This window comes from Lissotriton vulgaris, chromosome 6 (assembly GCF_964263255.1).
Source record: "Lissotriton vulgaris chromosome 6, aLisVul1.2, whole genome shotgun sequence".
NCBI classification, from domain to species: Eukaryota; Metazoa; Chordata; class Amphibia; order Caudata; family Salamandridae; genus Lissotriton; species Lissotriton vulgaris.
This window is the reverse complement of record NC_141694.1, coordinates 1734362594-1734382526: the sequence shown is the minus strand read 5'-3', so window position 1 is coordinate 1734382526 and position 19933 is coordinate 1734362594. Positions and strand designations below refer to the sequence as shown.

Genomic DNA, 19933 nt, shown 5'->3' with positions numbered 1-19933 from the left:
GTGCAAAAAATGATGGATTTAGGCCCAGATCTTAGTACTGGGGTGAATGTATGACATTGTTCTGCATTCAGTCCATCAATTGTTGCTTTTGCAAGGAGCCAGCCCTCTGAATGAGACAGAACTCAGGGCACAGAGAGAGAAAAGCCCCTGAGGCTCACTGTCGTATGTTTGATTTCATCCGCTGCTGAGGTTTTTGGATTTCCCGAATGGTGCATTACATGAAATTCGGATGAGCACAGGCGTGCGGAGTAAAGGAATGCCTTCCTGCCTGTAGCTATTAATTTCCGATATTACGTCTGCAGTCCCTTACCACCCTAGCGGAATTTGGCTTCCCGTTTGTTATACTATTCTGTGGATTTTTTGTATGATTATTGTTGCCCATTGTCCTGATGAGGCCTGAAACTGACAGGCCGAAACGCGTCGACAGTTATCACCTATTTTCGACACCTTCTTTTGATTTGGAAATCGCTTAGATATAATCCCTAGGAGCATTATTGTGATTAGAAGCCACAAAGACACAGTGTTTTGCTTCTTATGCCCCTTATTTTGGTGTTCGAAAAGGAAATAAGGCCAAGAAAAGACATTGCCAGTATTTTCCTTGTACATAAACTATTGGGCTTCTCACACAACCCTTGGATTAAGGATCCACAACAATAGGATATTTGACTTCATGGATTTTGAATAATATATATTGCGTTTTGAATCTTGAAAAGTACTTTCACACAAGATTAAATATTGTGTGATTTGCTGATTTGTATTTATGATGTAAAACATGAAAAAGGATTTCTAAAAGAAAAAATTACAAATCAATTTGTGTTGTATGTTTTTTCCTTTTATTTAAGTTGTTGGTAATGGCCATTAGATGAACATTTTACTTGATGAGATAGATACTACACAATGTATTATGTGATGAGACAGATAATTAGTAGTATTTGTCTTGATAAATAACCTTCCTTAAGAAAATACAGTTGGCATCCCCTTTTTTTTAATCAGTTGTATTCACCCAGAGGCCGCTTGGTTTACCGTGTACCCCCTGTTGTTAATATTAAGGATCTCAAGTCCAGCAAATATATTTAATGAAAAAAGCAATACATTATTTACACAGCATCTTCAAATTAATATAATTTGCCCGCACCTCCATATACAGTGCAGTGAACTTGGTAGCCATCATACATTAACTATAACTCACCACTGTACCATGCACTGTATTCTGATTTATAATGTGATATGCAATGTCATAAGTGTTGTGATAAATGCTATAATTTAGATGATATAAGTGATGTAATAATAAAGGGTACAAGAAATACACTGTACATGGAGTTGCGCGAGTTATAACAATTTGAAGGTGGTGCGTAAATGATAAAATGAAGGTATAGCTAAAACTTTAGAATATCTAATGTTTGGGTACTTTAAGTTTATACATTTAAGGAAGAACTATAATATTAGAGTTTTCTAATGATTGGGTACTTGGATTGTCATCAAGTGTAGTGTAGTACGGTAGAGTGGAGTGGAGGAGAGTGTCGTGCAGTAGAGTAAAGTGTTGTGACGTGGAGTGGCTTAGCATACAGTGGAGTGAAGTGTCAGAGTGGAGTAGTGTCTTGTGTAGTAGAGTGGCGTGGAGTACAGTACAGTAGAGTGGAGAGATGTAGCATACAGTTGAGTAAACTGTCATTAATATGTGTGGCATCTTGTAATGTACAATGGAGTGGTGTTTCTTGTAGTGTTGGAAGGTGTTGTTGAGTGTAGAAGAGTTCTGGACAGTGAAGTGTAGGGAAATAGAGTTGAGCAGAGAGTTGTACAGTGTAGTGAAGGAGTACGGAGTGAAGTACAGTGTGGTATGGGGGCACAGAGTGTAGTAGAGTCTTGTAGAGTGAAGTTGCGTAGAGTATTGTAGTGTGGTAGAGTGGTGCGGTATGGAGATTAATGTTGTAAAGTGTGATAGATTGGGATAAAGTGTTGCACAGTGAAGAAGAGTGGAGTGGAGTCCAGTGGGGTGGCATAGCATTGAGTGGAGTAGTGTGTTAAAGATTAAAGTGGCTTGGAGTGGCGTAGAATACAGTGAAGTAAAGTATTGTAGAGTGCAGTGGTGTGTCGAACAGTGGAATGGACTGGCGTGTAGTAGAGTGTCGGAAAGAGTCATAGAGTGGCATGCCAAAGAGTGGATTAAATTGTTGTACAATGGAGTGGTGTAGAGTAGAGTAGACTGCGGTACAATATGTTAGAGTGGAGTGGCATAGACTGTCGTGCCGTTGAGTGGCATGCAGTAGCCTACAGTGGAGTGCCATAGAATGCAGTGGTGTTATACACTGGAGTAGAGTGGGGTAGTAGCTCATACAGTACAGTATAGTGAAATGGGGTGAAATGGCATTGAGGGAGATGCAAAGAGTGTCATACAGTGGCATAGAGTCAAGTAGAGTGCTATAGATTTCAGAAGCAGCTGGTGTACTGGACGATTGGAGGGGTGGTGGGGTCATATGGCCCACAGGGAGGGAAAAAATCAATAAAAAGACTTACCTGCAGCCGGCCGCGTCGCGCTATGCTGATCCTCTTTTCCAGGTGGCACATGCTCCCAGAATGCCCTGTGGCCAATCCAGAAGTTGCTCTCATGCTTTAGAGCAGCTTCAGGATTGGCCTGAGCACCCTTGATTTGCACTCCAGGACAGACTGGGAGTCTGTGCCTGCTCTTTCCAAATTTTTCCTTATCTTTTTTTTGGGGGGGTGACACTCCTCTGCCATAGTGGAGAAGCCGCCGCAGGTAAACTTGTATTGACAGGAGTTCATTGTTGTACAGTGGAGTGCTACAGAGTGGAGTATAATGTGGTAGAGTGGGAGGGAGTAGACTGTCATTAGGTGTTGTACAGTATGGCTGAGCAGAATACAGTGCAGTGGCGTGGAGTGAAGTTGGGTAGAGTGCAGTGGCATAAGTGGAGTACAGTAAAATAGCATAGAGTGGAATGGCGTAGGGTGGAGTGGCATACAATGGAGTGGCATTGACTGGAGTGGGGTACTGTGGAATAGCATACAATGAGGTGGTGTACAGAGGAGTGGAATACAATGGGATGGTGTGAAGTATAGTGACGTAAAGTGAAATAGCATGGATACAGAGTGGAGTGACACTGAGGGGGGTAGAGTGAAGTGACGTATAGTATAATAGGGGTAGAGTGAAGTGACGTATAGTATAATAGCATAGAGTGGAGATGCATAGAGTGGAGTTGCGTACAGTGGAATAGCATATACTGGGGTGGCATAGAGTGGAGTGTGGTATAATGGAGTGGCATAAACTGGAGTGGCATACAGTGGAGCTGCATACAGTGGAATACTGTACAGTGGAGTGGTATAGAGTACAGTGGTGTAGACTGTATTGGCGTACAGTGAAGTGGCATAGAGTGAAATAGTGTACAGTGGAGCGGTGTGGAGTGGTGTAGAGTGAAGTGTTGTACAGTGGAGCAGTGTATAGTTGCACAACATAGAGTGGAATACCATATAGTGGAATAGCATACAATGGAATGGATAATAGTGGAGTAGCATAAGGTGGAATAGTATAGAGTGGAGCACAGCAAGTGTGTTTTCTCTTGTATTCCACGTTAAGAAAACAATGTGAAATCCTGAATGGAGGTAAATGCATCGTTGATCTATTGGAGTGTAGTATGACCTGTAGTGATTGTGACAAGTGGTTCTTTCTTGTTTTGAGTGCATGGTTCTCCCTTTTAGTATGAAAATGCCCCAAACCATCTGCAAGGTCCGCCCATTTGGCCCGCCCCATTTTCCTTAGCAGTATGCAAAGGTCTTCCCGCCTTTTCCCAAGTTAATGGACAGCTTACCAAAAGGCCTCCAAGCGCATTTCCTGCTGATTTTCATAACGCGTTCTTGACACAGGAATTTGGAGGACATCTCCACCAAACAAAGAAGGTGAGGTTCTGTTCTGGCCCAGTCACTCACGCAGCTACTGATACATCTCCACAGACACTTAGACACCCACTCACACTGCCATTCAGCGACTCTCACATACACTCACAGACCCACATAGCCACTCACACACCCATGCAGCTATTCACACACCCACTCACTCGCACGCCCTCTCACAGACTTTGGGTGAGGACCAGGTGCTTCTGGGTTTGGGAAGGGAATTTACCATTAGTATTAAAGTGATTTCTGTAACACATTATTTCTGTGCTGCTTGTTTGTATTTTGGTATGTCCTGCCTCCAGTTAAAGGGGTTGATAACTTTGATATCTATAGGGATGGTGAGGCAATGCCTGTACATGTCATCATTAAATTATTAATTCAGGGTAATGCAAGAATATTTAAGATACCTATGTGGGGTTCGATGGCCCAGCATTTCAATTTTTGCAAAGCTGTCCTATCTGTAAGGGTGTTCACCTGATTAGTAAGGATAATGATGAAGCAGAGTAGGACTAGGACTAATGAGGAGCAGTTTTCAGCGATAGAGCCCTTAAAGATATTCATTTGTAATTGTACTGTCATGCATGACATTTCTCTTATTCTTTTATAACATGTATCTCTTTTTTCCGTACGCTTTATTTCATCCACTCCTCTTTGGTCAGGATCTGTGAATGAGATAAGGTTCTGTCTTTGTCCATGATAAATCCTGGCATTATACATAATTATGCTCTCCTTTGAGTTTCTGTAAATATTATCACCTTAGACTACAAAAGGAATCTCTGCCACAGGAGTGGCTCCTCCATTAGGTCTGAGGGACGTCGCCCCACTGTTTTCTCGCAGTGGGAGAAGCAGAAACATAAAATGGTAAAACTACAATTTTTTGTTTCGGCTTCTCGTGCTGCCAAAAAGCAGAAGTGCCTGGTTGTGGGTGTGCGGATGGGCTGGTCTGCGGGAAAGCCGTGGAGGCATGGCTAGCCCACTGTTGTGGACCCTGATTGTTTGGTCGGCCCTCTAAGGGCCGACCAAACCAGTCATGGGCACTCTCCATTTTCTCTATGTAGGCTGCTTATAGTCTACGTATAGAAAATGGCCTCCCCAGAAGGTGCCTGGCTGGACGCCGTCCGCACCAATCACAACGCTGCCATTGCAGCGTTGTGATTGGCCTAGGGGAGGGAGGCTGGCTGAGGGTGGCTGCTTCCTGTTCAGGAGAGCAGCAGTAGCGGGAGTCAGGAACCCGGCCAGGAGCTGAGGCAGCACGGGACGCGGGGAGAGGTACATTTTATTTTATTTAAAGTGCAGTATACGTGAATTTACTCCACACCACCCCATGTCTGAACTGGGGTGGTGTGGAGTGCAAAAAAACGATTGATTTAGGCCCACATCTCTGTACTGGGGTGAATGTATGACATTGTTCTACATTCTGTCCATCAACTGTTGTTTTTGCATTTGTCACCCCGAGTGGGATGGGTATGCTCAAACGCGAGTCCCATGCTCTCCACACCACTGGAGTCAAGCTATCCTGGCTGAAGACGGCTCATAGCCAGAAACCGGTCCTAGGATGCTTGATTCCGGTCCAGGAAAGACATGGCTTGGCAGCTCGGGCTGGACTGTTCCCATGAGGCACAGGGTCAAGGCTGATTTGCATATGACCATGTCTGAACTGGGGTGGTGTGGAGTGCAAAAAAACGATTTATTTAGGCCCACATCTCTGTACTGGGGTGAATGTATGACATTGTTCTACATTCTGTCCAACAAATGTTGTTTTTGCAACTGTTGTTTTTGCATTTGTCACCCCGAGTGGGATGGGTATGCTCAAACGCGAGTCCCATGCTCTCCACACCACTGGAGTCAAGCTATCCTGGCTGAAGACGGCTGATAGCCAGAAACCGGTCCTAGGATGCTTGATTCCGGTCCAGGAAAGACATGGCTTGGCAGCTCGGGCTGGACTGTTCCCATGAGGCACAGGGTCAAGGCTGATTTGCATATGGCCATGTCTGAACTGGGGTGGTGTGGAGTGCAAAAAAACGATGGATTCAGGCCGAGATCTCTGTACTGGGGTAAATGTATGACATTGTTCTGCATTCTGTCCATCAACTGTTATTTTTGCATTTGTCACTCTGAGTGGGATGGGTATGCTCAGACGTGAGTCCCATGCTCTCCACACCTCTTGAGTCAAGCTATGCTGGCTGAAGACCGCTGATAGCCAGAAACCAGTCCTAGGATGCTTGATTCCGGTCCAGGAAAGACATGGCTTGGCAGTTTGGGCTGGCCTTTTCCCATGAGGCACACGGTCAAGGCTGATTTGCATATGGCCGTGTCTGAACTGGGGTGGTGTGGAGTGCAAAAAAACGATGGATTTAGTCCCAGATCTTTGTACTAGGGTGAATGTATGACATTTTTCTGCATTCTGTCCATCAACTGATGTTTTTTGATGATCCTAGGCATGGTTTTCCCCCATCTTTTTGCCTTCCATTCTACAGTTTTTGCTGAGTTTGTTTTGTTTTTGCTGGTTTTGGGACTCTGCACAGTTTGCCACTGCTAACTATTACTCAAGTGCTTGTGTTCGCTCTCCTTCAAATATGGTAACATTTGCTTACACCCAATTAGCACATTTAATTTACTTATAGGCCCCTAGTAAAGTGTGTTCTACCTGTACCCTGGGCCTGTAAGCTAAATGCTACAAGTGGGCCTGCAGCACAAATTGTGCCACCCACTTAAATAGCCTTGTAAACAGGCCTCACGCCTGCCATTACAGCCTGTGTGTGCAGTTGTAAACTGCCATTTCGACCTGGCAAAATAAACCTTTTTGCCAGACTTAAACTTTCCTTGTTAATACATATAAGCCACCTCTACGGTAGGTCCTACATAGCCCAGTGGGTAGGGTATTTAAACATTTAGACATGTAATGTATTTTTAACTTTTATATATTGTGGTAGTGAAAAAGTCTTGAATTCATTTTTTGCTACTGCAAGTCCAACCTCTCCCATAAGATAACAATAAGTTAACTTATTACATTTAGTAAGTGACAACTTTCCATAAGCAGCGGATAGGAGGGTTGAATTAGGTGTCTAAAGAATTGTATTTAAAAAACCTCTTTAACGGTAAAGTTGGATTTTCTGTCACAATTCTGAAAATGCCACTTTTAGAAAGTTTCATCAAACAAGAAATGCAACACTGACAGATTTCTTAACAATTGTGCTTGATTCGTGGCCGCTTTGATCAATAACAACGGTCATCATTTATTTTTTATTTCTGTATAGAAATATAATAAGACCGTTTGTTGACACACACACAGAAGGTCCCATACAAAATGTATCCCTATGAATCCAGACAATACAATACAATAAACATAAACATGATTTAAACAGACCACAAATGACAACGTATACTGCAAAACCAATAATGAACAAGACACAACAAATTATCAGTTCACATTATTTACAAATCCAAATGAGAGCTTGAAAACAATTGTCGATAAAGTTTTGAATACAATATAGAAATACATTGCATGGCTATTAATGGACAAGGCAGCTCTGCAAAAACATGATTATTCACAACCAGGATGTGATTTAAAACATTTGACATTGAATCGTGTAATTATTAATTAACAGTAGGTGCTCAGATGATGGTCAACAAGGTTCAAACCCTCTGAAGTTTCCTTATTAGGGTTCTCCTCAGGACAAGGAACTGATGTCTGTATTCTCACAAGACTGATAATATAGTCATGCAGCAGGTTTCAATTATTTCTACTTGTAAACACTCCCAACGGCAAGACTACTCACTTGGGACACAATTTTGTTGTAACAATACTACTGGGCATAAAATCCATGGCACATTGCATGGTGGAACAATCAGGACCATGACAGAGAAGTCAACTGAATGCCCGTTATCATTTGTTGATTGTTTCTTTTAACGTAACTGATGTCCTTTAGTTGTATTTTAGAAAGTCAGCATTTTCTTGTCCCATCCATCGTTGCCTGCAGTCTGTATCACAGGTCACGTGACTAGGTGTATCTAGCAGTTGGCCTCTGCGTATTGCTGCCATACAGTGCGACAGAGGAAAATCGGTGTTGTCAGGATGGGCCACCCCAACGTGATTAAGCGGAGGAGCTGTCACCTACCACATTTGCACAACACAAAGGATCCGCCTGCACACACTCACTAAGTGTTTGAGACTAGTCGCTTGTTACCCCATATAAACAAGCGCCAGAGTAGGGAGACAGGAGATTCCAAACACCTCTGGGGGTGGAAGTCTCTAGCAACTTCTCCTACATCAAAGTTTGGACCAGGTATAAATAATGGTCCCTCAAAGCCAACTCTTCAGTACTCCTCTGGACCTGCGTAAGACTCAGAAGGACTGCTGTAAGTAGGACTACTACTCTGTTGCCCTTCTACCTCAGTGAAGAGTACTGGACCTACATCTTGTACTCAGGAGTACTAGAGGGACCCCAAGGGCTAGTTGCCTGGCCTCCTGATCACAGCCTGAGGGACAGAAAAGGCTCCAACCACCTTGAACCCAGTTCCTGGAATCTGCTGTGAATACTACCCACAAAGTTTTGCCACCCCAGTCCTGTTCCCCTGGGAGTGGGCCTGAAGGTGATCTGCCAGGATAGCGTGATGCATCTCCTCACAGATCTGCTTCAGAACTACTGCAGTGCAACGCATCCTCTTTGCCAGACCTCACAACGCAGCCCACAGGCTCCTCTGAACTGCTGCTATGCGACACATCCTGGATGCATGTCTTCGTATTACAAGCCCCTCGTCGATCGCATCATTGGTAATGACAACAGACTCCGCGTTGCAGCCCTGCATCTTCATCGGAAACCGCCACTGCATGACATATCTTCATAAAGGACATCGTATTGCAAGCCCCTCATCAATGGCATCCTCGGGAATGATGCAGGAATCCACATCGCTGCACTGCATCGTCTATGGAACCTCTGCTGAGAGATGCATCCTCAATGCGGAATCTCGCAATCTCTCGCAAAGCCAGATTTAAGGTACTTTGTTCAGCGAGCCTAGCTTGCTCCCTGTATCCAGCCCGCGCTTGATCACGGTCAGGCTGAACTGATGACTTTGTCCCGGTCCGGCGCTACCTGATAACCACAGTTGGAGTTTTGTGCTTCTAAGCACTAATTGTACTTAAAGCTTCGACATTGCATTTCTCCGGTTGTACTTATTGGCTTTTTGTCATTTGATTTCAAATAATTTATTACATTTTACTGTCTTTTTGTAAGTTGGTGTAGGATTTTTCTTGTGTTGTGTTTTCACTTTATTACTGTTTGAAGTGCTGCATAAATACTTTATACTTTTCTTCTAAGTTAAGCCTGAGTGCTTTTGTGCCAATCTACCAGAGGGTTAAGCACAGGTTAATGTGGGGTCTGCTTGTGCTTCATGCTGAAAGAGATTATGATTGCTACCTCAATGTGGTTTCACCCTCCTCAATCAGTAAATCAATTTTCAACTATATATGTGTGTGTGTGTGCATGCGTTTGTGGGTGTGTGTGTGTGTGTGTGTATTACTCCGGTAGTGATAGCATCAGAGTAGGTATAGTTTAGCTAGACTTTCCATAGGAAAGTGGTTCCTTGTTTTCTTAATACATTTGCTTTGGTGCTGTTCAATGACTCTATATAAAACTTTCCATACAAAGTTCATCCTCTTTGACTCCTTCATGGAAGGTTTTACACTGCCCCATCAAGCAGAAATATTTTAAGGCATGAGCAAAGCAGGCTGTGACCCAGGGTCCCAGCCTTTCAGGGGGGGCCCCTGATAGAACTAGCTCTGTTCTGTAGAGAGTCTTGCCCAGATGACCCTGAATTATTCTTAAACAGATTGTTTGAAATATCTTTTTCCTTTAATTTATTTTGAATGTGGGTGATGTGTAATAGTCTGTTACAGACATTTTGCAGAGAAATTTTGTGTTTGTTTCATGCAACATTCATAAAAAAGGTGTATTTTTGTTCAAAGCGGGCCCTTTTATGCGAGATATGGGAGGATATCACAGAGCTTATTTGCAGTAAAATTAGTGAGATTGTGCTGGCATGACAGAGCTGAAATTGGATCATAAAATCAAAACTGTTTCAAACCGGGCCCCCAAAATGCGTTTGGCCCAGGGCCACAAAAATCCTTAAGATGTCCCTACTGTCAAGCAGAGGTTAAGAAAATGGGAGGTACTCAAAACATTGATTAGCTATTTTAAGTCCTGTTGCTCTCCTATACAGTAAAAGCATTTGAATGGAATTGCACCAAATTAGGGTGAAAGTTAGGACTGTGCTCAGAAATAAATCAATTCAGTTATTTTCAAGAAAAAAGCTTATAAGAGGGTGCCCAGTGGGCATGAACGGGTTAATCAGCCGAACGTTAGTGATATCTGGATCATTGGTGTCCTGAAAGGCTGAGATTGGCCATTTTAAAAGGGAATTAGTAAATCATGATTAGTTGGCCAAAACAAGAACAGTATATTGTTGCAGCAATTACACGTCTAAGGGACCGGTCCCTGTGCCCTCAAAATTAATAAAAAAACATATAAGGGGACAGGTTTAGCATACCTTCACCCCCAGAGGCATGTGGGGACTCCCCCACCTTGATTGGCTGTCCACGCCATAAACAACATATTCTGGCAGCCATTACAGGATTCAGTGGACACGGTCCCCGGTTAAAATGCATTATAGTGAAAGCCTGTTTTTGAGGTTCACGAGAAAAGGAGCACTAGGGAGATAACACATTTTAGTCTCAATGTAATTCATTTATTGGTGGTAGCACACTCATTTTAGGAATTGAGGTGTGTTCTAATATGATTCCAGTCTGTGTGAAATGCTGATATTCTGCTGGGATTTATTGAGCCAGGAGGCATATTGGCAACAAATAGCGATAATTATCGCTAAATGTGCTTAGCGCATTTTTTTTATCACCGGATATTATCGCAGAGATAACGTGCTATTAGCAAAGTTTATCTCCAAAGCGATAAAATATCCAGCGATAGCGGCTCAATGCGTGAATATCGAAGGAAAACCAGCGATAATCAGGCATCATCGGTTATGGGGACATAACCTGATTATCCACCTCCCATTGGATATACAGGTTAAGAAGTGGTCTGAGCAGGCGTTAAGTTTTGGCAATAATCGCGCTTAGTGTGATTTCTTTTATCGCTTTGCCTGCCTTGATAATAGGCGATAGCTGTGTTAGCGTCTGCTTTCAGTCGCTAACAGGTTGGGTACGCCCACTTTGCATGTCATTAGTGAACAATATCGCTGACATGCAAAGCGGGCCCTAAACCTGTAGCTATCGCCTACAAGCTGTCGCTAACTGCTGTTAGCAACAGCTTGCTAAGAGGGCGATAAAAATATTGCCGCATTCGCAGGAAAAAGTCCTGCTAAAGCGGCGATATCGCCCTTGCTTATATGCCCCCATGTTTTAGAAAATAACATTTTCTCTCATGATTTTCTCATAGAAGCCATGGAAGGTGCTCTAGAACCTCAACCATGCGAGAACAAATCCTAATATTCTGAGTAAGACACATACTTCTAGCAGCAGCAGCCTGTCAGTTGATTTCCCAGTATTCTATTGCTGCTTTCCGCAGTGTTCTAAAGAACAACTAGAGCGACAATATTCTGTATTTATGACAAAAGTGTGGCACGCCTAAATCCTGTCTTGATGGAATCAAAGCTGTAAAACTTTAAGCATTTCCTACAGGTGGAGGAAATGCCAGACAAATTACGGTTAGTGTTCTAGAAAGCTAAACAGAGGACTCATTTCCTATATATTCTCAAACATATTCATCAATGTGTACCCATTAATTATAAGAATGGACCAGAACGTGCTTTTGCTCTGCAGTTTTTCTATTTGTGGCTGAATATGTCTCTGTCAAGTTGTGGCCCTGTCTTCAGACACACATTTTTCCAAGTATTTAATCTCTTATGTAGTCACCAGTAATTATTATGGTATTAAACAGTTCTAATAGTTCAGCACTCTTTTTCAATATATAATATTATTCATGTATATTCAGCACAGAATCAAAATGTTTTATACACAATTTCACTAATTCATATTCTCCAATAAATGTGTGTTTGGAAACATTTTTTATTCTTCTTCTTTTAAAATTAATAGCCACAGTAGCCAATGCATTTCTTCCGGATGGACTTCTTCAAGGCTACAAAATACATACTAAAAAGGTTATTTACAATATATACATACGATCTTTACCATACAGTAAATTTAAATATACAAAATAAAAGCAACAGTGAAGCTTCTTTACTGTCGGCCTTTAAATTCCCAAGTGTAGTTCAGTCTGGTGGCGGTTCACTGTTTTGAGTAGAGAAATTTTGCCTACGTTTACAAATCATTGGATGAGTCAGTGATTCTTGACCATTGGCATGTGTGTTCCAATGAAGTATTACCATTTTCGAGTTGCTGTATATATATTTTTTTTAAAAACACAAACAGAAATACTGTATATAAGTCCTAAATAATTCCCCACTACTTCTCCCTATGTATGTCTGTTACTTCATTATTGCAGGTACTTCGTGACCTTACCGGGAGAAGGATTAATATATCCGTCTTCTCACTTCTCCATATGAACAACCAATATTGTTTATTGGAAATCACATACAGAGTCGCCCTTGGTCTCTGTACACCCTTCACATGGTCCTGAAGAAAGCCCACCTGACCCTTCTGCGCGATTAGGGGTTGAAACATGTCGACCAATTTTTAAACTACTAATCAGTGTGCGAGAGCCCTAATAACTCTCCATTACACACCAACGGATCTTTTTAACCTTATTCTCGAATACCCAGACCCATTAAAGACATTCATCTGGCTGTACGAGCATCTTTAACAATACCTGCCCCACTCATCACTGCTCACTACTGCGTTAACCAGGGGTAAACCTCCGGCTGGAGGACGCATAACTACTAACCCAGTGATTATGCGAACACGTGACTAAACAGCGGAGAATCAAGATATACCACTCCACATAAGACCTAACACGTGTATGAGGGTTTTTTAATTTGGGACTAATCAGTACGCAATCTGCATACCCAGGTTATGCAGGACAAGGGATCCTTCCCCTTTGATTTTGTGGTTCACTGTTTTCTTCATGAATTCCTTTGTCAAGCCTTATAAGAAAGAAGCTAATTCTTTTTTATGACCAAGAGTTTAGTATCTAAGTTATTGGACCTTGACTGTTTTGTTTGTTCATTCCTCGTTCTCCTAAAATAGCTTTCCTGTTGTGTTCCTTCTTTTTAGGTGTCCTCCCTCATGGATTCTACTGTTCCTTTCAAGATGGGGACTGTGGGTGGACACAGGATTCATCTTCCCTAAACACACCTCTATGGAAGATTGCCATCCCCAAAAACAACCAGGTCTCTTTGACCGCAGGTAAGTGTTGATTGGGTTCTTCATGGCCATATTTGTGCAGCTCGGCCAATGAGGGACACATGTATTTTGCATTTTTAAAAAGAACACTTGCCATTTGAAGTCTTATGAAAAGTATTGCTCTATGCTTTAGTGGAAACTGCAGAATGGATATACAGCAAACTTTGCATGAAAATATAGCTTTATTCAAAATAGATTCACACAGGGATTGTCATCCATTGGTCTGTTGAAGTGTTATTCACATTTTGGTTCCTCCCACACCAGCATATACCTCGGCTCTCATCACTGTGGGTGATTATAGCATTTGATGTATGCATATCCATCACTAAATAAGTCAATTTCGGTTCAAGGGCTGATAGATCACTCACTGCTTTTATTCCTGCTTTCTTTTCAGGTTTTCTTTTTAAATTATTTTTGTAACAGGTATTTTTTATACTTGTTTTTTAAACATATGCTTGCCATCTTTACACAGCTTTAGAAAGGGTGGGTGACCCAATAAACCCTTGCGAGCTTGGGATGAAGTATGTTTCTATTATGGTGCTGACAAGGGAATTTTTTCTAAGATTGAATCACAGGTAATCGATCACTTTTGCATTTATACTTATGATCAACTGAATTAAATTGCAACCTGCTGTAATTATCAATTGTCACAAGAATATGGACATAGTAAACAAATTACTCAGAAAGAAGAAAAAAGGCTACACGGTTCTTGAGTTAATAAAATAATATCTCTTTATGTATATTTGTTTTAAGAAGGGTACTTTTTACAATAAGAAAAATTCATCGAAAACAAATGGACTAGAAAAAATGAATTGTTCGTCACGTCCACTTGCGTTGTGGTCCACTCTTAGTGAATTTTTAACATTGAATCATGCATAACTGGAAACAGTGATTCTTATGTCTAAGTTCTTTTGGCTTTAAAGATGTGGACAAAGAAGTCGACGTTTCGGCCTTGTAGTAGTTAAATCTTTAAGGCCATTCTCAGGACAATTAAAACTTTAGAGAGTAGAGACCCCCTGCTATTTGAGAATATTGAATAAATTAAGATTATAGGACCGGAAATTTCACTCCGCGTCTCAACAGCGTTTCTGCTCTTAAAAGAGTTTATTCACTTGAGCAAAAAAGGAACCAGCGTATTCAATCGAGGTTTCTACGGCGTATTTGTTTAATTTCAGATTCCCGGATCTAACTCGAACGTGGCGTCGTCTCGCGAGAGATTAACTCTGACGTGACGAACAAATCATTTTTTCTAGTCCATTTCTTTTCGATGAATTTTTCTTATTGTAAAAAGTACCCTTCTTAAAATAAATATACATAAAGAGATATTATTTTATTAACTCAATAACCGTGTAGCTTTTTTTCTTCTTTCTGAGTGATTTGTTTACTATTTCCATATTCTTGTGACAATTGATAATTACAGCAGGTTACAATTTAATTCAGTTGATCATAAGTATAAATGCAAAAGTGATCGATTACCTGTGATTCAATCTTAGAAAAAATTCCCTTGTCATCTTTACACAGCAGCATTTTTCATTTTGGTAACTTTGCACTTTTAATGCATAGTGCAGGTGCATGTAAAAGTAAATAGAAACACTGCAGGTATGCCAAGGCCAGGCATCTAGGCTTTACCAGTGCCTTTTATAGCTGGCCATGTAATCGTATATTGAAGTCACTGACCTTTTGGAATTCCTTGACATAAAATGAAATGTGGAAAACGAAAGTTTCACTGCTTCTGAACCAAGCCTTTAGAATGACAAGTTATATTAAATGCTATAATATCAGGCTATTGAGAGCTTTTGAATGGAAACCTGATATCTACGATGTCTGTTTGAAATTAAAAATTGCTTTCATTCATGGAACGTTAAAAAGATACTTAAATAATAGGTGTAGGAAAGTGCCCTTTTTGCATGTTTGCCTCCCACATTTTGCTTTATGTTGATGCTCTTTGACTGAGTGTGTTCTCCAGGTACCCAGGGCCTATGTTCTTTCCCTAAAACTGTACCTGTGCATCCTCTATTGACACCACCCTGGCCACATGTAAGTCCCTTGTAAAAGGTACCATGGGTACCAAGGGCACTGGGAGGAGGAAAGCCCTCTAACGACTGCAGCACATATTATGCCACCCTCAGAGGCCATGGACCTTAACACACACACACACACACTGCACTTGCAGGCTGCATGTCTTGGTGTTGAAAAAAGTGAAGAGTCGATATGGTAAACATACCTGTGTGCCATGCTTACCATCCACTGCCTATGGCATAGGTTAGCCACCCCTCTAGCTGGGTGTACTATACCCCTGGTGAGGGTACAGCTGCATGAACCCTGTACCCCTACAGTGTCTAGGTCCATTCTAAGATATTGTAAGTGCAGTAAAGCCATAAAGAGTATATGGTTTGGGAGTTTGTCATTACTCTACAACACCATAATGGCTGTGCTGAAACCTGGGAAGTTTGGTATCAAACGTCTCAGCACATTAAACCTACACTGATGTGGGATTTAATGCCAAATGCACTCAGAGGGCATCTTAGAGATGCCCCCAGAAAAATGACCTAACTTTAGTGTCCTAGCTGACTGGCAGCTTGCCAGCTGCCACTCCCAGACATGTTTCTAGACCCCGGGGTCAAGAGCCGCCGCTCTTGGGATCCTGAAACAAAGCACACCCTGGGTAGAGGTGCCATGTCTCCTACCCGAGGATGGGCAAGAGCCACAAAGAGGAAGCTTCAAAGGCTTGCCGCCTTTGTGAGCTGACCCAGCCATTTGCTACTCCCAGCAATTGTCCCCCACCGGTTCTAACTTCCACTTTGGGAGGAAAAATCGTCGGGAAAACCAAGATAGGAGGAGAAGTGTGCCCACCTTTGTCAACCCCACCCCTCAGGTGCGGAAGACAAGGCAAAGCACAATTCTCAGTCCCCGCCATCTTGAAGATGGGGGACCCGGTCAACCATAGTGAGGCTTATGCCCCCTGCCACTGGAGGATAGCATAGTAGGGGGTGTACCTACCCCAAGGAACGGACCCATTAGTCCAGACCTGTACCTACCTAAAACGCCCCTAAAATTTGTATACAGGGGTAACCCTGACCCTTGCCTCTTCAGACAAGTAAGAAGAAGAAGGACCGAAAAGCCATGCTGAAGGAAGAAGAGGAGGACACCAACTGCCTTGGCCCTAGCCCCACCGTCCTGTATCAACCGCGACCTGCTCCAGCGGAATCCCAGTGTATCCTGCAGCCAGTAGCTCCACAGAACCCAGAGGGCCTGCCCTGCCTTACCTTCAAAGACTCTGGCTCCCATGAGCAACGGACTTGCTCGAGAACCAGACTCAAGCTCCGGCTGAATTCACGATTCTGCACCACTCTGCAGCTGACATCCGACGCCTATGGTTCGAGTGGCCCAATCCCAGGAGGAGGTCCCCCCAGTGATCCTGACTTGGGCTCTGGAGACCCCTGACCTACCTCAAGCTTTCTGACGAGCCCTGCAGCCTCTATCTGGAGGTTCCCCCCGATCGCGACCAGAGCTGATAAAGAAAACCCAATGCCTCAAGACACCCCTCACCCGAAGCCCCAAAGCCTGGGTGGCACAACTGATGGTGTCCAGCCAACCCCCAGCCTACCAACATACCTCTCTAACTGGTGGACGCCTCCAGGAAGCCCCCTTGCCCTAACCTGCAGTGTTTGTTCTGACCAGAGATCTCCGTTGAAAACAAAAGGGTACCTAACACCAATCCAGCACCCTGCACCCGGCCGCCCCTGTGCCACTGTGGGCGCACCTTGTGTGCTAACTTGGATCCCCCTTTGCCCTGGGCTTAACCCTAGGAGCTTTGGTCCCTCAACCTTTGGCTTGCCCAAGAGCAGCTACCAACGACGGCCCCGAGCCCCATAGGCTAACACTGGGCTTCAGCACTCTGCACCTGGTCGCCTTACTGCCGCTGAGGGTGCTTTTTGAGTGCATCCTCGACCCTGGGAGAACCCTTGTTCTAACCTCAGAAACTGAACCCTCAAGCCCATTTATTTACCTGCAAACCTCATTTTTCTCAATAGGATTGCTTTGACTGTTTTGTTCTGAAAACCCTTTAAGTGTTGAGGGCATTTGTATGGAAACATAAGAAACTGTGGTTTTATGAAAACTCTATTACTTACCTTTTTTCTAGGAAATGTCTCAATGTTATATATAGGCATATCACACTGAGTAGAAAAAGCAAAAATGTACTCTAAAAAGTAATCGAAAGTAATTATATCTGTACTTTAAATATTGTTCAAACCGGTACCAAAAGTCGTTCTCATCCAACTTGCTTGTTGATCTATCTGTCTTGAAAAGTACAATTCTATTTACCTGTACCAAGTACTGCTTGGTTCTAAAAATAAAATACAACAAAAGAAATATTTTTACTACAAACAATTGGTCTGAGTTCAGTCTTTGAGTATTTTACTTAATTTCTTACTTGGATGTGTACAATAAATGCTTAACACTACACTCTGATAAAGCCTCTACTTTTACCTCTGTAAACCTTTGGGAATCCACTGGACTCTGTGCACACTATACCTTACTTTGGTATTGTATATACAGGCCAACTCCCTACAATAGGTCTCTGTGACTCAATGTAATTCATTGTTTGGTGGGAGATGAGCATTAAGGTTAAGGAACTTTTGAAGGCTGATGAGACAGCACTTGATGAAAAAATGGAACTATAATTCTTGGATGTCTGAAAACCATAGACCTTGTAAACACACTGCAGGTACAATAGCCATTTTATGTAACAACCTACAGCTCAGCCATAAAGGTCAGCACGGTTTTTATGAATTCATGTTGTAAGATTGTATACATGGTATCCGTCTTTTAATGCCTTGAACCTGATGTACAGTCACTAGACACAAACATTAGCAGTTTTCTCCGTATTCCCTAAATGTATCAATTCACACGTCACAGGACTTAGATGACGAGAACAATGCGCCCGAAGGAGTATATTTTACATGTACTTAGCATGCAAACAGAAATGGTGTTTACATGTGCACGCACCTTATCAAACCAATAGGCTTTACCAATGTTTGGTGTTTCCGTTTTCTTTCTAGTACACTGGCATATAATAAAATACAGTACAAACTATTTGGCGCCCTCATTGGGGCAGTACTTTGTTTTCCTGGTAACCACCCAAAATGATTATGCGGGTAGGAGGGTGGTGACTTTGAGTAAATCCATCCTTTGATACCAGTGATCTATACCTTGGGATCTGTTTTGAGAGTGTGAACTTGCTTATTTATTCATCTGATTATTTTGACATTTTTCTAAACTCCCAAGTTGACACAGATTGAATTTTGACTATAGCATTGCTTGCAAAGGAAGCTGTTTCGGCTTATTGGTTAGGGGGGTAATTTCCCTTTCTGAACTACAGCCCAGGACACACTGGCACTCCACTGTTTCTGGATCCGAGCCACGTGTCTGTGAGTATTTTAGCACTACACTAGGAGCTGTATGTTATTTTTGGCTTGTTTGTATTAAAATCTGCATGCATTTTTGCACTAGCATGTGTGACAACATGTAGTGCACAGCAAGTCATGTAATCTTTCACTGTTCATTTGTCTACCCATGGTTAACTGAATTGTGTAGATGTGTGTCATCTGGTTGTCCTTTCAGTATTTAAGTGGATGAATGTGACTGTAAGCATGAGAGTTCTATGTACGCTTGCCCGCAGCATAGGCAGTCTTGGTGTCAATTGCATGTCTTGGAGGCTGCAGTGCTTTGCAAGTTAAGTTATTTATGGTGAGTCCTGTGCTGCTTAGGCTGATCAGCATTGCAAGCTGCCTCAGTCTAGGTGGTTTGCACAGTAAATTGTGGGTGACGAGTTATGCCCGCCTCAGTGGTCTGCATGCTATATGCCACTTCAGGTGCTTTACACACAATTGCACATAACAGATTATTTATGATTGTTAGTATGTTTTTCTGAGCAGTTATGTATTGTGTCCTGTGTTTGTGCATGTGAGGCCTCTAGAGGTCCTCTGCAGACTCCTTACAAGTACTACGTTATCTGTTGGGTGTGGCTGGGTGCAGTTAATAATGTTTGTGACACTGTGTGTTCAGTTAATTGTTGCGTGCTGAAGAATAATGACATGTGAACCAGAGTTCTGTGTGTGGCTGAGTCTGTTATACACTCTTGGTCTGGTAAGGACGCTACAACTATCGATAAGATAAGGGATACATGCCTCCAAGGATACAAGACTGCTCTCTCTGAGAGTTTACTGTGGTCCATTAAACTGCTTGTGCATGTCATGTGTGCTCCAAGAAGTGGTCTACAGTTGGTGCATGTGGAGTCAAAGTGCAGCTCCAGCTTTTGTGAGGCCCTCGAAGAGGGTGAAGACCCTACGAAGGAGCACCATCAGTAAGCCCACCAGAAGTATACTGGTAAGGAAGAAAGAAAAGATACTGCACCACACAGCATAACACAGAGCCAGCACCGATACAAAGCAAAAACACTAAAAGACAGTGACAACCATGTACAAAGAAGCTCTAAAGGCAGCGACAACTAGGTGCAGGAAAGCACTAAAGACAAAGACGAGCAGGCACAGAAAAAAACGCTAAAGGCAGCGACAGCCAGTTGTAAGAAAATGCTAAAAGCAGAGGCAACAAGGTACAAAAAGTACAACTGTATTCACCGGAGTGAACTGTAGA

At 42.6% G+C, this 19933-nt stretch overlaps 1 protein-coding gene across 1 annotated transcript in view; it reads left to right on the top strand.

Moving 5' to 3' along the window:
- ALK (ALK receptor tyrosine kinase) overlaps positions 1-19933 on the top strand; it is a 2610699-nt gene that overhangs the window by 1901436 nt on the left and 689330 nt on the right. Inside the window, exon 8 of the mRNA XM_086925973.1 lies at positions 13148-13279. Within this exon, the coding sequence (XP_086782099.1) occupies positions 13148-13279 (132 nt within the window). The remainder of the gene's footprint in view (positions 1-13147; positions 13280-19933) is intronic.